At 38.9% G+C, this 25,482-nt stretch overlaps 1 protein-coding gene across 1 annotated transcript in view; it reads right to left on the reverse strand.

Annotated features, from left to right (window-relative positions):
- Positions 1-25,482, reverse strand: part of ULK4 (unc-51 like kinase 4) — a 550,770-nt gene that overhangs the window by 478,535 nt on the left and 46,753 nt on the right. The window contains exon 17 of the mRNA XM_081246952.1: positions 9,945-10,023. Coding sequence (XP_081103078.1) covers positions 9,945-10,023 — 79 coding nt within the window. The remainder of the gene's footprint in view (positions 1-9,944; positions 10,024-25,482) is intronic.

The following is a 25,482-nucleotide window of genomic DNA, read 5'->3' on the forward strand; positions in this document are numbered from 1 at the left end:
CTTAATATAAAGAAAATCTCATTGGACAGATTAAGACTACTAAGGCACCAACTTATTATTCTGAATATTGGTCTATAAAGGGCAACAATCATTTATCCTGCCTTTGCTAAACAAACTATATTTTAGGATAACCAATCAGCTGATATGGGAAAGTTCTTATGTAAGGAAAACTCCCAGCTGTAAATGAGAAAGGAATTACAGAATGAGAAAATTATCATTTTTGGAACCCTAAAGGACTAATGCAATAAGCAATGATCATCAATGGATGCTAAAACTACTAAGTATGAGAGTGATGGGAAAGTTCATAATCAGAGGGCTGACCACACCTGAAGCCAGTGAGCAATCACATCAGTAATAAGAAGGCAACCAGACATTATTATACACACCTCCCTATGAGGCAATAGGAAATACACAGCACCAGGTAGGAAGAATTCCTACCCTTCCTCCATAAAGCAACTTGAATCTAATCAAGGCTCTACACCCAACTAGCAGTTCACAGGAAATACAGGTGAGAGAGAACCATGGCACCAAAAGGACAGAAGAAAGTTTCCAACATTCCAGCTTTGGCTAAAACAAATGACAATTTGTTTTTGATAAATAAATGGCACTAAAAAATAATAGGAAAATGTTTGAAATTAAGGGACTTAAGAGTCAACGTTATCTAAATGCAATATAGGGCCTTGTTTCAATCCTGGTTCAATGATAAAATACAAAATGACATGGATGAGGGACTTCCCTGGTGGTCCAGTGGTTAAGAATCTGCCTTCCAATGCAGGGGACGCTAGTTCAATCCCTAGTCAGGGAACTAAGAGCCCACATGCTGTGGGGCAACTAAGCCTGTGTGCTGCAACTACTGAGCCCACGCGCTCTGGAGCCCACGAGCCACAACTAGAGAGAAGCCCACGCGCCGCAACAAAGAGCCCGCGTGCCACAGCTAAGACGCGACGCAAAAAAAAAAAAAAATGACATGTATAAGACCATCAAGAAAACATGAACACTGGGTATTAGGTGATATTAAGAAACCACCGTCGATTTTGCTGGGTGTGATAATGGTATTGTGATTGTATTTTTTAAAAACCTTTTCTGCTATATATATGTACTAGAGTATTTAAGAGTATAATATGATGTCTGGAATTTTTTTAAAAAATACTATAGCAAGGAGGTGGTGGAATTCCCTGCCAGCCCAGTGGTTAGGACTCCACAATTCCACTGCAGGGGGCACAGGTTCAATCCCTGATTGGGGAAATAAGATCCTGCACACCACATGGCACAGCCAAAAATATATATATATATATATAGCAAGGGGAAGGGAAAGGAGGAGGGGGAAGACAGAGGGAAGAGAACAGAGAGAAGGAATGGGATAGGGAGGGTGACTGAGAGATAAGACAACAGACGAACAATATTGGTAAAATTCTAATAATTGTTGGAATTGATAGCTCATTATTTCAGTCTACTTTTATGTATGTTGACATTTTCTATAATAAAAATGTTTAATGAAGGGATCAAACTAGAGTGTGTATTAATATTCCTTCCAGTTCTAAATTTTAAGGCTCTATATTCAATTTCATAAAATATATCCACTGCATGCTTAAGACTACATATATGTAGGATAATATAATATTTATTTTAAATTATTACACATAAGAACCACAACAAACCACAACAGGGTGGTAAATGTGATATCTAGGAAGAAAAGTTTACAAAGCTGGCAATATTTTTCTGTAGAAAAGACAAAGAAGAGTTGAATAAATGCTTCTAAATATTCAATATATACAAGAGATCATGACCAACTCTTTTCTGTAGCCATTGATGATAGAATAGGATGGAAGGGACTTAAATTGTGTCATAAGGAGAGTAAAATAGATTTTTCTCCATCTCTTCTGTCTCTTTGTAACAAATTATACTGCCACACTTTCCCACCATTCTTGTAATCATTTATTAAATCCTTTAACACTGACTGAATACCAGAAATACACGTTACTTGAATGGCTAGGCACTGTGGATTACAGTGATGAATAATAAAATGAGGTCCTAGGGCTTCCCGGGTGGTGCAGTAGTTAAGAATCCACCTGCCAATGCAGGGGACACGGGTTCGAGCCCTGGTCCGGGAAGATCCCACATGCCGTGGAGCAACTAAGCCCGTGCACTACAACTACTGAGCCTGCGCTCTAGAGCCCGCTAGCCACAACTACTGAAGCCCGCGCCTGAAACCTGTGCTCCACAACAAGAGAAGCCACCGCAATGAGAAGCCTGCGCACCGCAACAAAGAGTAGCCCCCGCTCTCCGCAACTAGAGAAAGCCCGCCTGCAGCAACGAAGACCCAACACAGCCAAAAATAATAAAACAAAATGAATAAAATCTATCTTTGAAATGAGGTTCTGGGCTTCCCCGGTGGCGCAGTGGTTGAGAGTCTGCCTGCCGATGCAGGGGATGCGGGTTCGTGCCCTGGTCCGGGAAGACCCCACATGCCGCGGAGCAGCTGGGCCCGTGAGCCATGGCCACTGAGCCTGCCCGACCGGAGCCTGTGCTCCGCAGTGGGAGAGGCCACAGCGGTGAGAGGCCCGCGTACCGCAAAAAAAAAAAAAAAAAAAAAAAAAATGAGGTTCTATAAAAAAGAATGAAATCATGCCATTTGCAGCAACATGGAAAGACCTAGAGATTATCATACTAAGTGAAGTAAGCCAAAGACAAATGTCATATGGTATCGCTTTATATGTGGAATCTAAAAAAAAGAAAAATGATACAAATCAACTTATATACAAAACAGAAATAAACCCACAGACATAGAAAACAAACTTATGGTTACCAAAGGGGAAAGAGAGGAAGGATAAATTAGGAGTTTGGGATTCATATATACACACTACCATATATAAAATAGATAACCAACAAGGACCTACTGTATAGCACAGGAAACCATTAATATTTTGTAATAACCTATAAGGGAAAAGAATCTGAAAAAGAATATATATGTATGCATAACTGAAACTGATACAACACTATATCAACTATACTCCAATAAAAAATAAAATAAAATTTAAAAAATAAATTAATAAAATAAAATAAAATGTGATTCTATGCCTTTAAAATGCCTACAGGATCTTCAACCATGAGTTTTATTGTCTGCTGGTAGTAAACCTACTGGAAAAATCAGAACGCATCTCACACTTGAAATTTTTTAATGATTTACTGAAAAACTATGTATGAAGACACAACTGTGTTACAGAAAGCTGGTCTCAAGAGTTCTGAACCTAAGGCTCATCATAGGGCCTCACAGGAGTCCAAATCTCCTGAAATGACTGCATTGTTCTGGAGAGGCTGTCATGGCTTTCGTTAATCTCAAGTGGTAACAATTGCCAATGGACTGGAACCACATTTCATGCAGCAGAAACTCCAAAAAACGGGGAAAAGATGAACACAGTACCAAATACCTGCCAAGCCTACTTCTTCCCGAAGTTGTAAAATAAATTCTTAACTTGAAAAACTTTGTTTCCAGTGTTTGAGCGCTCTCTAGTGGCTGTTTTAATTGTTACAGCCAATTGGTCATAGGAATTAATAAAGAACTAAAAAATGTTAAGTAGTAACAGAAAAAAAAAAAAGATGGCATCACAAAGGAGCACCTGACACAATTTCAAGTTATCCTGTAAACTCATCATTATCCAACAGAAAATAATTCACAATATAGTATATGTTAATTCATAATTCAAAAGTTTCCTAGGTAGTTAAATATACACTTGCTTTTTTAAATTAAGTATGATTTTTCCCAAGTTTCATTTCAAATTAATAAAACATCAGCTAACACCCAGAGAGGGAAAAGTGAAGGAACAGAGTATACAAGGACCTCAGGAATTAACACGCACCTCCTCCTCTCAATGGAGCATCAGGAATGCAATAGTTTTTTTTGGTTTTGTTTTTTTTCGGGTTTTTTTTTTTTTTTTTTTTTTTTTTTTTTGCGGTACGCGGGCCTCTCACTGTTGCAGCCTCTCCCGTTGCGGAGCACAGGCTCAGCGGCCATGGCTCACGGGCCCAGCCGCTCCGCGGCATGTGGGATCCTCCCGGACCGGGGCACGAACCCGTGTCCCCTGCATCGGCAGGCGGACTCTCAACCACTGCGCCACCAGGGAAGCCCAGGAATGCAATGTTTAATTAATAAGGGACAGCAACAGGAGCTGGGGAAATACTCGGAGAACACAGAGTACCCAGTCTCTGAAGAGACGGAAGCACTGGCCACAGAACTCAACCCGAGTGAGCACGGGGACAGGTTCAGCTCAAGAACTGCTGGGCCAAATGCTCCCAGTAGCCACAGCCGCAACAGCAGCAATTTCCAGGGGGACCAAGCCACAGGCATGGAGCCAGGGGTGAGCTGGGCACATCACCCGAGGTGACTGATGCCTTCTGCCCAGACCTGCCCAGTTCCTGTGGCAGAATATACTATCCCATCAGAGCCACAGGAGTCCCAAGCACGAGGACCTGGGCAGCCTCTCAGCTCCAGCCCTGCCTTCTGTTCTGTCTTCCCCAGACTCTGTGCCTCAAGGCAGCCCTCATCTCCAGACCTTCCACGACTCCTACCTTCGTACCCCTCTCCCTCATCACCTCTGGCACCGAGCGGGAGCTGACCCTCTGAACAAGAGCCATCACAGCCCCAGGATATTCCTGAATATATAGATCAGTCTTGCCCAGGGAATGTCCTACTGATGTCTAGGAAAACTATCTATGACTGTGAGATTCATCCCAGCGTATTTCCCAGTGCTGAAAGGATGAACTCATTTGCAATGCTATTCAGCATTCCACTGTGTGAATGTGACATACTTTGTCGATTCTGCTGTTGATAGACACGTGGGTTGTTTCAAATCTCGGGCTGTTACAAATCATGCTAGCAATATATATTCCTGTACATGTCACTTGTTACCCTGGGTTACAGGGTAGTGATGTGCTCAGCTTTCAGAGATCAAGCAGTTTTCCAGAGCGGCTCTACCCATTTACATTCCTCAGCAGCATGTGAGCCCTCCTTCTGCTCAGTTATTTTCACCAACACTGAGGATTGTTAAGGCTTTTTAATTTTTGCCAGTCCGGTGCCTGTCGTGAAATTTCATTTTGGATTTGCTTTTCTGATGCCTCAGCACTTTTCATATTGAATACTAGAATTTATATTGGCCAGACTTGGTTATGAAAGTCTGCCTTCAAATATCATAGCAATTGGCAGATCTATCAACACTCTTCAAAATCTATCTGTGGGGCTTCCCTGGTAGCGCAGTGGTTGGGGGGTCCGCCTGCCGATGCAGGGGACATGGGTTCGTGCTCCGGTCCGGGAAGATCCCACGTGCCGCAGAGCGGCTGGGCCCATGAGTCATGGCCGCTGAGCCTGCACGTCCGGAGCCTGTGCTCCGCAATGGGAGAGGTCACAACAGTGAGAGGCCCGCGTAACGCAAAAAAAAAAAAAAAAAAAAATCTATTTGTGGGGAAAAAAAAAAAAACACGTATCCAGAATAAAATCATTTTTTACTCTTTCCACCACTACAAACCTGGTCCAAGTCACCACCACCATCCGTCATCTGAACTGCCACAGCCCCCTCACTGGTCTGATTCCACCTTGCCCCCGTCCTTGTAACAAAGTGATCCTTTCCAAACGTCAGCCACACCAAGGCACTCCTCTGCTCCAGATCCTCCAATGGCTTCCCATCTCATTCAGACTAAAACCCCAAGCTCTGACCATGGTTTACAACAAGGTTCTGGATGGCCTGGCCTCTGGCTACCTCACTAACCTCATCTCCCATCGGTATCTCACGCTCAGTTCCAGCTACACTCGCCTCCTCGTTGCTTCTCGAAACGTGCCAATCACTTATCTACCCCCAGTCCTTTTTTTTTTCTTTTTACTTATTTTTGTTGGAGTATAGTTGCTTTACAATATTATGTTATACTGTACCGCAAAGTGAATCAGCTATACGTATACAGATATCCCCTCTTTTTTGGATTTCCTTCTCATTTAGGTCACCACAGAGCACTGAGTTCCCTGTGCTATACAGTAGGTTCTCATTAGTTATCTATTTTATACATAATATCAATAGTGTATATACATCAATCCCAATCTCCCAATTCATCTCACCACCACCCTTTCCTCCTTGGTATCCATACGTTTGTTCTCTACAACTGCGTCTCTATTTCCACTTTGTAAATAGAATCATCTATACCAATTTATTCAGATTCCACATACATGAGTTAATATACGACATTTGTTTTTCCCTTTCTGACTTACTTCACTCTGTATGACAGTCTCCAGGTCCATCCACGTCTCTACAAATGACCCAATTTCATTCCTTTTAATGGCTGAGTAATATTCCATTGTACATAGGTACCACATCTTCTTTATCCATTCCTCTGTTCATGGACATTTAGGTTGCTTCCATATCCTGGCTATTGTAAATAGTGCTGCAGTGAACACTGGGGTGCATGTGTCTTCCCCGTCTGGAATGTTCTTCCCCAGCGGAGGGAACTATTCCCTCAATTCCCTCAGGTCTCTGCTCAGCCTTCCCCAACCAGCCAGTCTCTAAACCACCACTGCTGCCACCTCATCATTTCCAAACCCTGCTACATCTTTCCCACTGAACTTATCACCCCCGAATTTTATATATTTATTTGTTTATTATCTCTCTCCTTACACTGGAACACAAGCTCTACAAGAACAGAGATTGCCATCTATTTTTATAAAATAAGCACCTAGATAGCACCCTGTACATATGCAGGTACTGACAAATATTTGTTAAGAATAAGAGTATCAATGCCAAGAATGAAATGGATTATCAGTGCCAAGAATAAAACAGCATCTATGAATTCCTTCTAGAACAAGACAAGAACTTGCCTGGAACGACGGTCTTACTGCAAGTAACACAGGCCATATCTACAAGAGGTACTCTGTAAATGTTCAATTCATAAAAGAACAAGAAAGAACTTGCCTTTTCCTTCTCCATTCCCTTCTCCCCTACCTTTTCAGACCCTCTAAAATAATGTAGAATTCACTTCCATGCTACTATTAATTTTTTAAGTATATTTATATTCTTTTTCAAGAATCCATTCTTTCCAGATTATATTTCACAACAGTAGCAGCTATTATTTAGACTTAAATTTAAATAGATTCATTGTTTTTATTTGTTTTTGTTTTGTTTGTGGGAAAGGGGGTGTTGAAGTTGGCAGCTCCTCAAGTAGGTTGCTCAAGTAAATTTTTTTTAGAAATGTTGGTGAAATTCAGATTGAGTTTCTGAATATGTTTTCTGTCCCCACAAGTAGGCAGTACAATGGACATAACAGAGAAATTTAACATCACATGACCTCCTAAGTGTCGATCCATTTCCACCATTTTCTTTATCCTCTAGCCTTTAGTGTTAGAGAAAAATTAAATGTAAGTCTAATTTGCTTTTATTTGTTTATAACCTCGGTTTTAGGTTTTATTTTTATCTTTGAAATTACAAATTTCACCAGGATACGTCTACGTGTGCATTCTTTTTTTCAATGTTTTGCCTGACATTTGGTGAAAAACCTTTCATCTAAAGATGTGAGTCTTTCTTCAGCTCAGGGTGAAATTTTCTCCTATTATTTTTCATTTCTGTTTGCTTGGGTCTCTCCTCCTGGAAATCCCATTGTGTTTATCTTAGAAAAGTGCTGTCCCATAGAAATAGAACTCAAGCCACATGGGCAATTTAAATTTTTCTAGTAGCCACATTAAAAAATAGAAGTAAAAATTTTAATATTTATCCTAATATATCCAAAATATTGTTTTAGAATGTAATCTAAAAAAGAGTGGATATATGTATTTGTATAACTGATTTATTTTGCTGTATACCTGAAACTAACACAACATTATAAATCAACTATACTCCAATAAAAATTTAAAATAAAAATGTAATCTATAAAGAAAATTACAGGTGAGATACTTTACATTATTATTTTTTTTTCGTATTGAGTCTTCAAAATCTGGTGTGTGTTCTCTACTTGCAGCTCATCTCAATTCAGACTTGCTGCTTTTCAAGCACTTAGTAGCCACTGTTGGCTGATGGCTACCATACTGGACAGTGTAAGAGATGTTCTGCAACTGTCTTCCGTGCCTTTTTAGTTCATAATTTTTATCCTTTTTTTTTTCTTCTGAATCCTAAGAGAATTCACATCCTACTTATCTTCAAATTCACTAACTCGGCTTCTAAGGTACCCAGTATCTCCTACTTACTACTGCATCTACTGAATATTTTAATTCAACAGTCGTATTTTACACCTTCAGGGGCTCTTTCTTCATGGCACACTGTTCCCTCCTATTTTGATTATCCAGGAATGTCCTCTAGAATGTCAGGACTTCGTCTTAGAATTTTCATCAAGTTCTCTCCCATCTCCTCCAGCAAATCTGTTTCACTGGAGACCCTTTGCTCTGAGTCATCAGAAGGAGCCTCCACTCTTGAGCTTCTAAGCCTTCTCCTCTTCTGCCTAAGTGTCATTGCCCTACCTGCTTGGTCTTTAAGATAAAAATCTAGTTTATAGATCTCTGATAGCCAAGCTGGGTACCATCAGTGATCATATAGGTCACAATTCATTTTTCTTGGTCACAAAAAGAAGGAAAAGTTTAGACTTAGTAACATTTTCTTTAGTAGCTCAGAGGTCTAATAATTGCAGGGAATGGGGACGGAATCATAAGCAGAGGAAATGCACTGAGCACAAGTTAATCTCCCATTTGCTTCCACCTAGACAGCCCAGGACTAGCTGGAATACCACCCCAGCAACTGGCTATGGTACTGGACAGCACAGATATAGGACAGCTTCCTTCACCGCAGATAGTTCTATTAGACAGTACTTAGCTAAACAATTCTTCTCAAAGCCCCAAAAACCACACTACCAGGTCTGGCTCTACAAAAATCCCTTCTTTTTACCATTTTCTCCTTCCTTCAGGAGTTCTGCCCTTCCTCCCTTAAAAGCCTTCATTTTTCTCACCTATTTTGACTCAACACTCTCCTAGTCCAAGGGATAAAAATCTACTGCCAGTTAAGTGCAGTACACATTAACAGGATAGATAGAAAGTAGTTTTTAGTGTTCAGGAACATTCAAAAAGGCAGTACAATGGTAGCATCCACTTCGTGGGACTTGGAATTACTGGTTAATTAATAAAGGCTTCCCAATATTGGTATTTGAAAGACATGACTGATTCAGTTGTCCCTCAGCATCTGTGGGGAACTGGTTTCAGGAACCCCACAAATACCAAAATCCACAGATGCTCTTATATAAAATGGCCTAGTATTTGCATATAACCTATGCATATCCTCCCACATTCTTTAAATCATCTCTAGATTATTTATACTACCTAGTACAATGTAAATTTTATATAAATACTTGCCAGTGTGCAGCAAATTCAAGTTTTGCTTTCTGAAACTTTCTAGAACTTTTCTCCCCCTGAATATCTTCAATCCATGACTGACTGAATCCAAAGACTCAGAACCCGTGAATACACAGTGCCGATCACATTTGAAAATATCTTTAGTGCATGCCTGGCAGTTAAATACTGTGACTATTGTCAGAAATAAATGACAACTGGTGGGGATAAAAACACTAAATTCAATGTGAAAAAGCCCCAAAAATTTTAATTTGAAGTTGAGCTGGGCTTCCAGCAGAAAATACTTCAGTTATAATAAAATGTTGAGTAGACCACAAGAAAACTAGTAATGAAATAAACCTTATCCAAAAATTACTGAAATGTAGTAATGATGACTAGAGTCCACAAGCCTTGTAATTCCACCACACCACCTTTGACAACAGACTATGCTGTAAATGAGCAGCTGTGCTGAAGTGTACAGGCCTACTGAGGTTACTTTATAACAACTGCCACAATTCCACACTTAACACCAATGAAAGCTGCATATTCTAAAATCAAGAACAATCTTTGCCATTCGTAATATTTCAGTAATAAAAGAAATTACCTCAATAACAGGTGTATTTTCCTGGAGCTCCGTTGTGTGCGAGGCCAGTAAACCAATCAACCGAGCTACCTTGGCCCTTCTGTAAACAGAGAGAAAATGGGCTCTGAAGTGGAGAGTTAGGACCAAGGAAACCAACCCCAGTTAGTCACATTACACAACTGTAAGTATTAACATGAGATAGAAGCGGAATGAGGCAGGGTAAGCAAACATTCCTGTACATATATGGTCCAGAGAAACGTTCCCATGTGTACACAGGGAGACCTGAACGCAATGCCCTCTGTAGCACCATCTGTAATGGTGACAAAAACTGAACAAGTTGTGCTTTAATAGTGAAATGGAAAATAAAAATTTTTAAAGGTCTCTGCTTTTTTTTTTTTAACGTCTTTATTGGAGTATAATTGCTTTACAATGGTGTGTTAGTTTCTGCTGTATAACAAAGTGAATCAGCTATATACATATGTATATCCCCATATCCCCTCCCTCTTGCATCTCCCTCCCACCCTCCTTGTGCTATGCAGCTGCTTCCCACTAGCTATCTATTTTACATTTGGTAGTGTATATATGTCACTGTTACTCTCTTACTTCATCCCAGCTTACCCTTCCCCCTCCCTGTATGCTCAAGTCCACTCTCTACATCTGTGTCTTTATTCCTGTCCTGCCCCTAAGTTCATCAGAACCATTTCTTTTAGATTCCATATAAATGTGTCAGCATACGGTATTTGTTTTTCTCTTTCTGACTTACTTCACTCTGTATGACAGACTCTAGGTCCATTCACCTCACTACAAATAACTCAATTTCATTTCTTTCTGTGGCTAAGTAATATGCCATTGTATATATGTGCAACATCTTCTTTATCCATTCATCTGTCAATGGACACTTAGGTTGCTTCCATGTCCTGGCTACTGTAAATAGTGCTGCAATGAACATTGTGGTACATGACTCTTTTTTTTTTTTCTTTTTTTTTGTGCGGTACGCAGGCCTCTCACTGTTGCGGCCTCTCCCGTTGCGGAGTACTGGCTCCGGACGCGCAGGCTCAGTGGCCATGGCTCACGGGCCTAGCCACTCCGTGGCATGTGGGATCTTCCTGGACCAGGGCACGAACCCATATCCCCCGCATCGGCAGGCGGACTCTCAACCACCGCACCACCAGGGAAGCCCACATGACTCTTTTTGAATTATGGTTTTCTCAGGGTATATGCCCAGTAATGGGATTGCTGGGTCATATGGCAGTTCTATTTTTAGTTTTTTAAGGAACCTCTATACCGTTCTCCATAGTGGCTGTATCAATTTACATCCCCACCAACAATGCAAGAAGTTTCCCTTTTCTCCACACCCTCTCCAGCATTTACTGTTTGCAGATTTTTTGAGGATGTCCATTCTGACTGGTGTGAGGTGATACCTCATTGTAGTTTTCATTCACATTTCTCTAATGATTAGTGATGTTGAGCATCTTTTCATGTGTTTGTTGGCAGTCTGTATATCTTCTCTGGAGAAGTGTCTAATTAGGTCTTCTGCCCATTTTTGGGTTGGGTTGTTTTTTTGATATTGAGCTGCATGAGCTGCTTGTATATTCTGGAGATTAATCCTTTGTCAGTTGTTTCATTTGCAAATATTTTCTCCCAGTCTGAGGGTTGTCTTTTCATCTTGTTTATGGTTTCCTTTACTGTGCAAAAGCTTTTAAGTTTCATTAGGTCCCATTTGTTTATTTTTGTTTTTATTTCCATTTCTCTAGGAGGTGGGTCAAAAAGGATCTTGCTGTGATTTATGTCATAGAGTGTTCTGCCTATGTTTTCCTCTAAGTTTTATAGTGTCTGGCCTTACATTTAGGTCTTTAATCCATTTTGAGTTTATTTTTGTGTATGGTGTTAGGAAGTGTTCTAATTTCATTCTTTTATGTGTAGCTGTCCAGTTTTCCAAGCACCACTTATTGAAGAGGCTGTCTTTTCTCCATTGAATATTCTTGCCTCCTTTATCAAAGATAAGGTGACCATATGTACGTGGGTTTATCTCTGGGCTTTCTCTCCTGTTCCATTGAGCTATATTTCTGTTTTTGTGCCAGTGCCATACTGTCTTGATTACTGTAGCTCTGTAGTATAGTCTGAAGTCTGGGAGCCTGATTCCTCCAGCTCCATCTTTCTTTCTCAAGATTTCTGCTCTACTTATTAGTAGACCAATGATTTTATATGCAAGTAGTCAGTAATTAATATCAGAAGAGTGAAACATATGTGTATATATTCACTTTAAAAGAAATTTTTACAAGTCTAACAAATATTGTAAAAATACTTTCAGTGAGGTGTTTGTTTCATTATCCAGCAGAAAATGAAGTATTAAATTATAAAAGTAGTTTTAGGGCCTCCCTGGTGGCGCAGTGGTTGGGGGTCCGCCTGCCGATGCAGGGGATACGGGTTCGTGCCCCGGTCTGGGAGGATCCCATATGCCGCGGAGCGGCTGGGCCCGTGAGCCATGGCCGCTGAGCCTGCGCGTCCGGAGCCTGTGCTCCGCAACGGGAGAGGCCACAGCGGTGAGAGGCCCGCGTACCGCAAAAAAAAAAAAAAAAAAAAAAAAAAGTAGTTTTATAATGAAATATAAGTTATTAAATATCACTTCAGGTGATTTGGAAAAGTTCATTTCGTGGAGAAAATTAGTTTTGATAAGACTTTTTTAATTGGAAAAAAAATGGTTGAGTTGATTATAACTGTATTCTTACTTAGTAATGTTTGCATTGCATGTTCCTCATCCAGAGAGCCTCTACTTTTCATATTCGTAAAATAAACTGTGCAGGACCCGTGGAGGGAAACAAATCACACTCAGAGAAGTACCACAGGTAAGTGTTCATGTTGTCAGAACTCTATCATACAGAGATAATTCTTATGGATTTCAATGCTTCTTGGATTAGCCATTTAAATCTCTAAACATAAACAGATTAAAGAAGTCCTAGGCATTTCTATGATTAGCATTCTGCCTCTGAGTAAGAAGATTATGTTTTTAAAGTAATGGTTTTGAAAAAGATTTGGTAGGACGCTGGCCCAAAAGTTACAAGGAAAAGCTTCCAGTCACAGCTCTGTCACTGACCAGATATGGGACCACAGTCAAGTCAATTACACTTCAATTTTGAATTGCTTAAATATGTGCAGTTTAGAAGGTCAGATGGATTAACTTCTAAGTTTTCTCACAATGTAAAACAAATGCTATTATCAAAATCTCACTAATGAATTAAAGGATGCAAGGCAAAATTTATCTCAGTTCAAAGACAAGCTCAAAATACTTCAGAAACCTTGAAGCACTTTTTCAATCTACAAAATTAGATAATGGTAACCAGATTTATCCAACTAAAAGAAAAATGTATCAGGACATGCTAATTAAACATTTTTCCCATTCTCACGAGAAACAATTCCTATCAGAACAAGAGAAAACACCCTCCTTGAAACTCCTACAGTTTTAAGTTGTAAACTATTTAAACTAATAGAGATAATATTTCTCAGTTTATACCAAATACTTACATACAACTATATCTATATGTAATGCCCTCACAAAACTGGCTCCGTCTCATAATTCAGGATTCTTCTTAAAGGTCACCATTTCGGGTACCCCCTCATAACCCATTACGCTGTAGCTCAGAACATCCCACATCCATAACAGCACGCAAAGCTGCAATGGCCAATAAACCTTCATGCAATAACAGAAACATTCCATGTCTACGTTGTTCAACACAGTATCCACCACATGCATGTGACTATCCAGCACGTGAAGTATGACTGGTGCAACTGAAGAAATAAATATATATATGTATATGTATACCCACACACACAAAAAATTTACTTTAAGGAACTAGTTTTATTATTTTTTATTGAAGTATAATTGATGTACAATATAAGTTACAAGTGTACAATATAGTGATTCACCATTTTTAAAGGTTATACTCCACATATAGTTATTATAAAACATTGGCTATATTCCCTGTGTTGTACAATATATCCTTGTAACTTATTTTATACAAATTAGTTTGTACCTCTTAATCCCTTACCCCTATCTTGCCTCTCCTCCATCCCTCTTACCACTGATAACCACTAGTTTCTTCTCTATATCTATGAGTCTGCTTCTTTTTTGTTATATTCACTAGTTTATTTTTCAGATGCCACATATAAGTGATATCATACAGTATTTGTCTATCTCTATTTCACTTAGCATAATGCCCTCCAAGTCCATCTACGTTGCTGCAAATGGCAAAATCTGGTTCATTTTTATGGCTGAGTAGTATTCCATTGTATATAGGTACCACATGTTCTTTATCCATTCATCTGTTGATGGACATTCAGGTTGTTTCCATGTCTTGGCTATTGTGAAGAGTGCTGCTATGAACACTGAGGTGCATTATCTTTTCAAATTAGTGTTTTTGTTTCTTTCAAATATATATCCAGGAATGAAATTGCTGGGTCATAGGGTAGTTCTATTTTTAGTTTTTTGAGAAATATGGAACTAGTTTTAAATTTAAATAACCACATAGGACTTCCCTGGTGGTGCAGTGGTTAAGAATCCACCTGCCAATGCAGGGGACACGGGTTCGACCCCTGGTCCGGGAAGATCCCACATGTTGCGGAGCAACAAAGCCCGTGTGCCACAACTACTGAGCCTGAGCTCTAGAGCCCGTGAGCCACAACTACTGAAGCCCGTGTGCCTAGAGCCTGTGCTCTGCAACAAGAGAAGCCACCACAATGAGAAGCCTGTGCCGCGCAACAAAGAGTAGCCCCTACTCACTGCAACTAGAGAAAGCCCGCGTGCAGCAGCGAAGACCCAATGCAGCCAAAAGTTAAATAAATGAATAAATAAATTTAAATAAATAAATAAATAAATAACCACATGCAGCTAGTGGCTACTGTATTAGAGCAGATCTAAAATGTTACAGTTACTTCTTTGTGTGTTTAATAAAACATACTATTTATTATCCATCTCCCCCACTAGCCTACAAGGTCCATGAAGGCAGGGCTGCAAGCACTAAGACAGTACCTGGCATGGTCCCTCAATAAATGTTTGTTGAATGAATATAGTATCAACATCAAAACAAAGTAACTAAACACATTAGTAGAAAACGAGTGGGTAAAAATATGACTGAACAAAGGTAAACAAAATTGGAGCAGGATTTTCAACGTAAATATCAAAGCAGAATTTAAGGCTAAAATCATTAAATGAGGAAAAGATTGTTTGAGAACTAAAAACGGTATGACCTACAAAAGATGTAAGTTGTGAGTCGTTACAAACCATATTAATAAAGAATAAAAAGTAAGCCCAATAGTAGTGGGAAACTCCAATCTACCTCTCTCCCAAGCACAGCAAGAAAGCCACAGTGAATACAAACATACAAGCATCACAGTAACAGATGTATATATCAAGCTCTACGATCTAAACTCTGACCACACTTACTCAGTGGGAGGCTGTCTAGGATGGTGTTCAGGACTCTGGAATGAAATGTCCTGAGGCCAGTCTCGGCCCCATGGTCGGAGCAGTGGGGGGTGGGTGGAGGAACCCTGGGTTAGTTACTCCTCCTTCACGTGCCTGATGACTTCATGTTAACTGGGACTAACAACAATATGTACCTCACCAAGTTACTCAAAGAGTCAAAGGAAATAATCTGTGTGAAGAAATTACCATGGTGTCTAACATTTAATATGTGCTGAATGGGCTAGCTATGATTACCACCACATTATCTACTACATTCATGACTTTTTTTAATGATTTTTTATTAGAGCACAAAGATAAATTCATAGAATTCCCAAAGGCAGAAATTATACAGGACATACAATGATATAATAAAAGTGAAATAACAAACATAAACCAAAAAGCCTAAACATTTGTAAATTTAGAAGCACTTCTGTATAGCTTAGACAGCAAATGAAAAATAAAAATGCCCATTAATCACAATCATGTAAATAACACAAATCAAGAGACTGTCATACAGAGTGAAGTCAGAAAGAGAAAAACAAATATCATATATTAACGCATATATGTAGAATTTAGAAAAATGGTACAGATGAACCAGTTTGCAAGGCAGAAATAGAGACACAGATGTAGAGAACAAACGTATGGACACCAAGGGGGGAAGCAGGGGTGGGGGGATGAACTGGGAGATTGGGATTGACATATATACGCTAATATGTATAAAATAGATAACTAATAAGAACCTGCTGTATTTAAAAAAAATAAAATTAAAAAAAAACTTTACAATAGCAGATAGGACACTGACACCCACTTTTCTGTTCCCTCAAGAGTCTGCTAAAAGAAAAAAATTTATAATTAAATAACTGGAGACAGAAAGAAGGGCTGAAAGTAGACCAGAATGTTTGAGGAAATCCTAGATGACATACTTAGATGGAATTAGACAGAAAATGGAGAGAAGAAATTCCTATCTAAGAACCACAGGTAAAGACAGGTCTTCCCAAAAAGCCTCAGAGGCTTGGAATAAAGTAAAACAGAAAGCAAGGATTAGTCATAGACAATCATCAGATTAGAGAACTTCACAATGAACAGGTGAGCCAATTAGGTCCTGCCTCCTTCCCATCTCCCTCCCTGATACAGAGAATAAACCCTTGGTCCTGGCCTCCAGGGTAAAAATGTAAAATTATCCCTGCAATGAGCCATCTCTTCTGGGGTGGGATACAAGTATGGATGTGGAAAACAGACAGTGGTCCTCCACACCAGATACTAGAGCAAGAAAGGAGGTTAATGGAAGAAAGCCAGCCCCACCCCAAAGAAAAACCCAAGCTGGAAACTGAAGAGGCCTCCAGCCTGCCTACCTGCTCTTCAGCTAGGTGGGCTCCCAACATACAAGTCAACTAGTCAACAGGCATCATCCACTCACAGGCCAGCCCTTTAAAGAAGACATTGTTGGAGAAACAGACTAAGAGAACCATAGGGGAAATGTGTACTGTCAGCTTCTATGCTGATCAATTTAACCATTTATTCATAATATAAACTAAGTACCAAAGATCACCAAGCATTTGAGGAACCAACAGCATTAAAAAGCAGGACCATGATGAAAACGAAGTGACCCACAGGTTAAAAAGAATAAAATTTTTATAATCCTAATGTTTAACCTTAAATATCAGTCACAATATTTAATCCTAAATTCTTTTCCAAAACAGAATTTTTTTTTTTTTTTTAATTTTTTTTTTTGCGGTATGCGGGCCTTTCACTGTTGTGGCCTCTCCCGTTGCAGAGCACAGGCTCCGGACGCGCAGGCTCAGTGGCCGTGGCTCACGGGCCTAGCCGCTCCGCGGCATGTGGGGTCTTCCCGGACTGGGGCACGAACCCGTGTCCCCTGCATCGGCAGGCGGACTCTCAACCACTGCGCCACCAGGGAAGCCCCAAAACAGAATTTTTATAATCCTATAATTTATCCTCAAATTCAAAAGTACATTTTAAATCAAATATAGGCAGCTAGGAAAAAGGACCAATCAGAGAACAAATGAACAAAAACTTGAAAATATGATTGTTGAAATAAAATAGTGATTCTCAGTAAAATGAGCAAGGATAAGTATCAAGCTTGAAAGCTCAAAGATAAAATCAGGGAAGATCAGTAAAAGAGAGTTTGGCAGTTCTTCAAAAGGCTGAACACAGAATTACCATATGACCCAACAATTCCACTACTAGGTATGTACCCAAGAGAAATTAAAATATATGTTCACATAAAACCTTTATACACATGATCAGAGCAGTGTTATTCATAACAGCCAAATGTGGAAGCAACCCAAGTGTCCATTGAGAATGGATACATGAAATATGGTTTATCCATACAATGGAATATTATTCAGTCATAAAAAAGAAAGAAGTGGGAATTTCCCAGTGGTCCAGTGGTTAGGACTCCCTGCTTTCACTGAAGGGGCCCAAGTTGGATCCCTGGTCAGGGGACTAATATCCCACAAGCCATGTGACACGGCCAAAAAAAATGAAGTACTAATACATGCTACAACATGGATGAACCCTGAAAACATTATGCTAAGTGAAAAGATGCCAGTCACAAAAGATCACATTTTGTATATTTATATGAAATATTCAGAATAGGCAAATCTATAGACAGAAAGTAGGTTAGTGGTTTCCAGGGACTGAGGGGAAGAGGGTAACAGGTACGAATGAGGTCTCACTGGGTGATGAAAAGTTCTGGAATTCGATAGTGGTGATACATGCACAACTTTGTGATTACACTAAAAACCGCTAAACTGTACAGTTTTAAAAAGTGAATTTCCATCATATCAGGAAACTAAAAAAGAAAAATCACATGATCATATCAATATATGCAAAAAAAGCATTTGACAAATTCCAACACCCATTCATGACAAAAACTCAGTAAACTAGGAATAGAGGAAATTTCTTTAACTTGATAAAGACTATCTACAAAAAAATACAGCTAACATCATATTTAATGGTGATAAACTCAAAATTTTCCCACTAAGATCAGGTACAGGGACTTCCATTGTGGTCCAGTGGGTAAGACTCCATGCTCCCAATGCAGGGGGCCAGGATTCAATCCCTGGTCAGGGAACTAGATCCCACATGCATGCCACAACTAAGAGTTCTCGTGCCACAACTAAGAAGCCCACATGCTGCAACTAAGAAGCCCACGTGCTGCCACTAAGAAGCCCACGTGCCGCAACTAAGACCTGGTGCCGTCAAAATAAATAAATAATATGTAAGGGGAAAAAAAAAGATCAGGTACAAGACAAGGACATCACCTCTCAGCACTATTCCTTTTGAATATCACACTGAAAGCTCCAGGTAATACAATAAGACAAGAAAAGGAAACAAAAGGCATACAGATTGGGAAGGAAGAAATAAAACTGTTTGCAAATGATATGACTGTCTATACAGAAAATCCTGAAGAATTAACAACAATAAAAGAAACCTCCTGGAACTATTAAGTGATTACAGCAAGGTGCAGGATACAAGGTTAACATATAAAAGTCTTACCAGCAATAAACTTGTAGAATTTGAAATTAAAAACACAATACCATTTACATTAGCACCCAATAAGTGAAATACGTAGGAACAAATCTAATAAAATATGTATAATATCCATATGAGGAAAACTACAAAGCTCTATTGAACAAAATCAAAGAAGTAAAGAAGTGGAGAGGTATTCCATGTTCATGAATAAGACTCAATATTGTCCTGATCGTTTATAGAAGGCCTGTGTATATAATATGAAAAAGCTGCTCTCAACTTTCCCCCCAACCTTTCGAAAGAAAACTTTTCGCTACATATAGGCCTAGATGTGAAGAGGTTGCCGACGTATGATAGAGTTAAAGTCACATGTCTTGTAAATGCCCATTTGTTTCTTTAAAAAAAAACGTAGAAGAGAAATGTCTTCTGGAAATGACTTTTCGAAATGGAGTTGTTTGACCACCTCTAGAGGCGACATCAGGAGCCACAGAGGTCCACGTTTGTTCAGTGGGTTAGAGACCATGGAATGGAAGACGTTGAGGAGGAAGAAAAGAAGGTTCTGTGCCAGACTGGTCACAGTTAGAAGACATTTGCATATTAGAATCATTGTTTTGTGTGTGCATTTTACTCCTTACTACTGTATATGTAGTTGACAATAAGTACTTTTTTGAAATACCTAGTCTTTCTAGATGTTCTAAAGTGCCTGATATATCTTCAAAGTAGAGGTAGTAAAAAGACATTTTGTAAATATCTTTTTATTAAAATTCGTATGAAATGTTGTTTTGGGGGGCAGGGGTGGCCAAACCACCTTTTTGAACAGTACGCAGTATGCACTGTGTTTGTTTGTGCACTGGTTCAAGGTCGGGGGGAGGAGAAGGAAGTGCAAAGAGCTCTGTGCCAGTGTGTTTATAGTGAGGCAAGATTAACCATTGTCTTTTTTATGTTCCTGCATTTTGTTTGACTTTGCTGTGTATATAGTGTATATAATGGACAAATGAGTCGTAATTTACAACACCTAGTCTTTCTAGATGTTAAAGAGGTTGCCAGTGTATGACAAAAATAGAGTTAGTAAATAATACGTTTTGTACATTTTGTGTTAAAATTTCTAGGAAAGATTGTCTTCTGAAAATTTGAGCATGATAGCCCTCTGGGTTGGTGGAGGGGGGAGAGAGAGAAGGGGGTTGGTCTTAGAATGGCTAGAATGCTGGTATTTTTTTTTTTTTTTTTTTTTTTTTTTTTTTTTTTTTTTGCTGTACACGGGCCTCTCACTGCTGTGGCCTCTCCCGTTGCGGAGCACAGGCTCCGGACACACAGGCTCCGCGGCCATGGCTCGCGGGACCAGGCGCTGCGTGGCATGTGGGATCTTCCGGGATAGGGGCGCGAACCCGTGTCCCCTGCATCGGCAGGCGGACTCTCAACCACTGCGCCACCGGGGAAGCCCAGAATGCTGGTATTTTGAAGACACTCTCAGATTGTAACTGTTACATGTGTGCAGTTCATTCAGTACTGCTCTGTATATAGTGGACAAATTAAGTCCTTATTTGAAACATCTAGTCCATCTAGATGTTTAGAAGTGCCCAACGTATGTTAAATGTAGAGGTAGTAAAATATCACTTTGTAAATATCTTTTTGCTAAAATTCACAGGAAGTAGTCTTTGGGAATGTTAAATGTTAAACCACCTCTCTGAGCAGTATACTATTGTTTATATTATACTTGTTCAGTGGTTTGGAGGAGGGAGGGAAAGAATTGCAAAAGGTAATATGCTAGTGTGTTCATACCTGGATATTTTCAGACAAAACCATTTTTTGTATGTTCATTTTGTTTTGCTGTGTATATAGTGTATATAATGGACAAATTGAGTCCTAGTTTTGCAACATCTAGCCTCTAGATGTTAAAGGGGTTGCCAGTGTATGACAAAGTAGTAAAATTAGCACATTTTGTATACTTTATTGAAATTCATAGGAATGCTTGTCTTCTGTAAATGACTTTTGGATATGAATTTGTTCAACCACCTCTAAGCATTACACATGCATGTACTTGTCCACTGGATTGGCGGTGGAGAGAAGGAAGTGAGGGAGGAAATGGTTCAGGCCCAAATGGTCATATTTAGAAGAAGATACCTCAGATTATAACCATTGTTACATGTGTGCAATTTTATTTAACAGTGTTGTGTACATAGTGGACAAGTAAGCTCTTATATGAAATATCTATTCTTTCTAGATGTTTAGAAGTGCTCGATGTATTTAAAAGTAGTTTTAATAGAATAATGCTTCTTGTAAATAGCTTTTAAAAACTGATGGGAAATACTGTCTTTGGAAATGGAATTGTTAAACCTCCTCTCTGAACAGTATACTCTGTGCTTGTTCACTGGGTTTAGGGAGGTGGGAGGGAAAGATTGCAAAAGATGTTTTGCTAGCAGGTACTATAACATTTCAACTTATCCATTGCTCTATATGTTACATACATTTTGTTTAACTTTACTGTATATATTTTGTATATACTGGACCAATGGGTCCCAATTTTATAATATCTAGTCTCTAGATATTAAAGAGGTTGCCAATGTATGACAAAAGTAGAGTTAGTAAACTAACACATTTTGTACACTTTGTGTTAAAATTCATTGAAAGGCCGTCTTCTGAAAAGGGCCTTTGGAAGTGAAATTGTAAATCACATCTAAGTGACACCTGTGCCTGTACTTGCCCAATGTTGGATGGATGGCAGAAAGGAGGTACTGGGAGAAACGAAGTGTTCTAGATTAGAATGTTCCTATGTAGAAGACACTTTCAGATCTAACCATTGTTACATGTGTGCAGTTTATTCAACACTACTGTGTATATAGTGGACAAACTTAAGTCCTTATTTGAAACATCTAGTCTTTCTAGATGTTTAGAAGTGCACAAAGTATGTTAAAAGTAGAGGTAGTGAAGTAACATGTTTTGTAGATATATCCTTTTGTTAAAATTCATATGAAATACTGTCTTTTAGAAATGGAGTGATCAAAATGATCAAACCACCTCTCTGAGCAGTACACGTTATTTTATTTGTGCTGGTTCAGGGAGAAAGAAGAAAGTGTAAAGGGCTTTATACCAAGACTAACCATTGTCTGGTGTGTCTCTGCGTTTTGTTTTACTTGGCTGTGTACATAGTGTACATAAAGGACAGAGGGTCCAAATTTACAACATCTCGCCTTCCCGGGTGTTAAAGAGGTCGCCAGTGTATGACAAAAAGAGCCGATAAATACACTGTGTAACTTTGTGTTAAAATTCATTGGAAAGACTTCTGAAAACAACTGGAGGAAGTAAAATTGTCAAAATCCCCTCTAAGCATTACAGATGCTTATTATTCTTGTCCACTGGGTTGATAGAGATGAAGAGGGGAAGCTTTTAGGCCAGAGTGTTCCTGTTTAGGAGACACTTTGTGACTATAGCCTTTATGTGCAGTTTCTTCAGTGCTACTACGTGTATATATAGTGGACAAACTTAAATCTGTATTTGAAACATCTAATCTTTCTAGATGTGTAAAAGTGCACAACATATGTTGAAAATAGTTAAAAGTAAGACCTTTTAAGTATTTTTTTTTTTTGTTAATTCATAGGAATGTTTGTATTGGGGGAGTGGAAATTGTTAAACTTGAGTCTTGGAGAGTAAGCTGACTATTCACTGGGGGGTGGGGAGGCGGGGAGCGGACAGGGCAGGAAGTACAGAGAAGGGATCTGTGCCCATGAGTCTTTAGACAAGTTCAGATTGTCTAACCATTGTTCTATTTGTGTGTTTTAGTTAATATTGCTGTGTATTAAAGAATAAGCAAGTCCTAATGCCCAAAGTATATTAAAAGTAGAGGTAGTAAAATAACCCCTTAATAAATGCCCTTTTGTTGGTTTTTAGGAAGGGCTGTGTCTTCTGGGAGTGTCTATGTTAATCCACCTCTTGGAGCTAGATATAGTCCTGTACTTAGTCGCTGATATGCTGGAGGAGGGGTAAGAGGAAGGGTGAAGGGAAGGGCTCTTAGCTAATATCTCCATATCTAGAAGACAGTTTTAGGTTATAACCATAGGTCTAAATGTGCATTTTTATAAAGTACCAATGCTTATTATGGACAAGGTTCATTCATTATTTTGCAACATCTAGGCTTTTTAGGAGTCCTGAGGTGACAATGTATGATAAAAAGTAGAGCTAGTGAATTAACCAATTTGTAAATATCTTTGTTATAATTGGTAAAATAGTAGCATCTTGGACATGGAATTGTTAAACCATCTGAGAAATGTACACCAGGACTTGTTCATTAGGTTGGCAGCAGAGGGGCAGAAGGAAGTATAAAAGGGAGGGAAGTATGTGGATGTGTTCCTTTTTATATTTTGATGATAACCATTGATGTGTGTGCATCTCTTAGCTGTACTATAGGAATACATTGTTAAGTAATTCAGTGGAAACATACCTCCTTGCTAATACTTTAATAGTTAGATCAGATAATGAATCCTCTTAAAAGCATCATACTTTGGGTACTGTGTTGCTTTATGTCTCATTTTTAATTGAACTTTAAGGGAATGTAGTATTTTAATCATAACTCTGCCAATATCTTTATCTAGAGGACTGTTGCCATTTTTGTCTTTTCTGAAGCTTTTGTCGCCAAGAAAGGATTACATTTTTTTTCCTTCCAGATTGAGTTGGTGTAGTGTATTTTTGGTTATCAAAATACTCATAGCTTTGGGACTTTGAAATGGTAAATATTCATGATGTGTGAAAAAGCATGATACATAACTATGATCTTAATTACATAAAAATGGATGCTTAGTTGTGTTTAAATACACAAACGAGACCTAGAAGGACACATCAGATGGTAAACTACTTGTGATGATGGATGACTTTGTTTTTTGCTTCTTGTGTTCTTTGGTTTCCTATTATGCACATGTTAACTTTTAAGAAATAAATGTTATTTTGAAAACCTTAAAAATATATATATATATATTGTCCTGATGTCAATTCTTCCCAAATTGATCTGCAGATTCGATGTGATTCCAACCAAAATCCCAGCAAGTTATTTAGTGGATACTGACAAACTGATTCCAAGGTTTATATGGAGAGGCAAAAGATCCAGAATAGCCAACAATACTGGAGAAGAGCAACAAAGTTGGAGGACTGATGCTACCTGACTTCAAGACTTACTACAAAGCGACAGTTATCAAGACAGTGTGGTACTGGCAAAAAAACAAATAGATCAGTGGAACAGAATAGAGAGCCCAGAAATAGACTCACACAACTGAATGATCTTTGACAAAGGAGCAAAGGCAATACAATGGAGCAACGAATGGTACTGGAATAACTGGACATCTACAAGAAAAAAAATGAATTTAGACACAGACCTTACACCCACTCACAAAACTTCAACTCAAAACAGATCACAGACCTAAGTGTAAAATGCAAAACTATAAAACTCCTAGAAGATAACATAGAAAACCTAGATGACCTTGGGTGTAGCAATGACTTTTTATATACAACATCAAAGGCATGATCCATGAAAGAAATAATTGATAAGCTGGACTTCATTAAAATTAATAATTTCTGCTGTGCAAAAGAAATGTTGAGAATGAGAAGATATGCCACAGACTGGAAAAGAATATTTGCAAAAGACCCATCTGATAAAAAACTGTTTTCCAAAATATACAAAGACCTCTTGAAACTCAACAATAAGAAAACAACCTGATGAAAAAATGGGCCAAAGACTTGAACAGACACCTCACCAAAGAGGATATACAGATGGCAAATAAGCATATGAGAAAATACTCCACACCATATGTCATCAGGGAAATGCAAGTTAAAACAACAAGATATCACTACACACCTATCAAAATAGCCAAAATCCAGAACACTGGAAATACCAAATGCTGGCAAGATGTGAAGCAACAGAACTCTCATTCACTGTTGATGAGAATACAAAATGGTACAGTCACTTTATAAGACAGTTTGGTGATTCTTACAAAACTAAATATACTCTTACCACACAATCCAGCAATCAGGCTCCTCAGTATTTACCCAAAGGAGATGAAAGCATATGTCCACATGGATGTTAACAGCAGCTTTTTACTCATAACTGTCAAAACTTGGAAGCAATCAAGATGTGCTTCAGTATGTGAATGGTCAAATAAACTGTGGTACCTGCAGACAATGGGATACTTGGCACTAAAAAGAATGAGCTATCAAGCCAAGAAAAGACATGGAGGAACCTTAAATGAATGTTAAGAAGTAAAAGAAGCCAATATGAGAAAACTACATACTTTATGATTCCAACTACATGACATTCTGGAAAAGCAGAAACTATGAAGGTAATAAAAAGTTCAGTGGTTGTCAGAGGGATGAATAGGCAGAACACAGTAGATTTTGGGGGCAGTGGAAATACTCTGTATGATACCACAGTGATGGATACACATCATTATACATTTGTCCAAACCCACAGAATGTACAACACTAAGACGGAATTGTAATGTAAAGTATAGACTTTGGATGATTTTGATGTGTCAATTTAGGATGTACCACTCTGGTGGGGGATACTGATAATTGGAGAGGCGATGCATATGTGGGGGCAGAGGTATGTGGGAAATCTCTGTTCCA

Source organism: Mesoplodon bidens, assembly GCF_964165515.1.
Source record: "Mesoplodon bidens genome assembly, chromosome: 10".
Classification (NCBI taxonomy): domain Eukaryota; kingdom Metazoa; phylum Chordata; class Mammalia; order Artiodactyla; family Ziphiidae; genus Mesoplodon; species Mesoplodon bidens.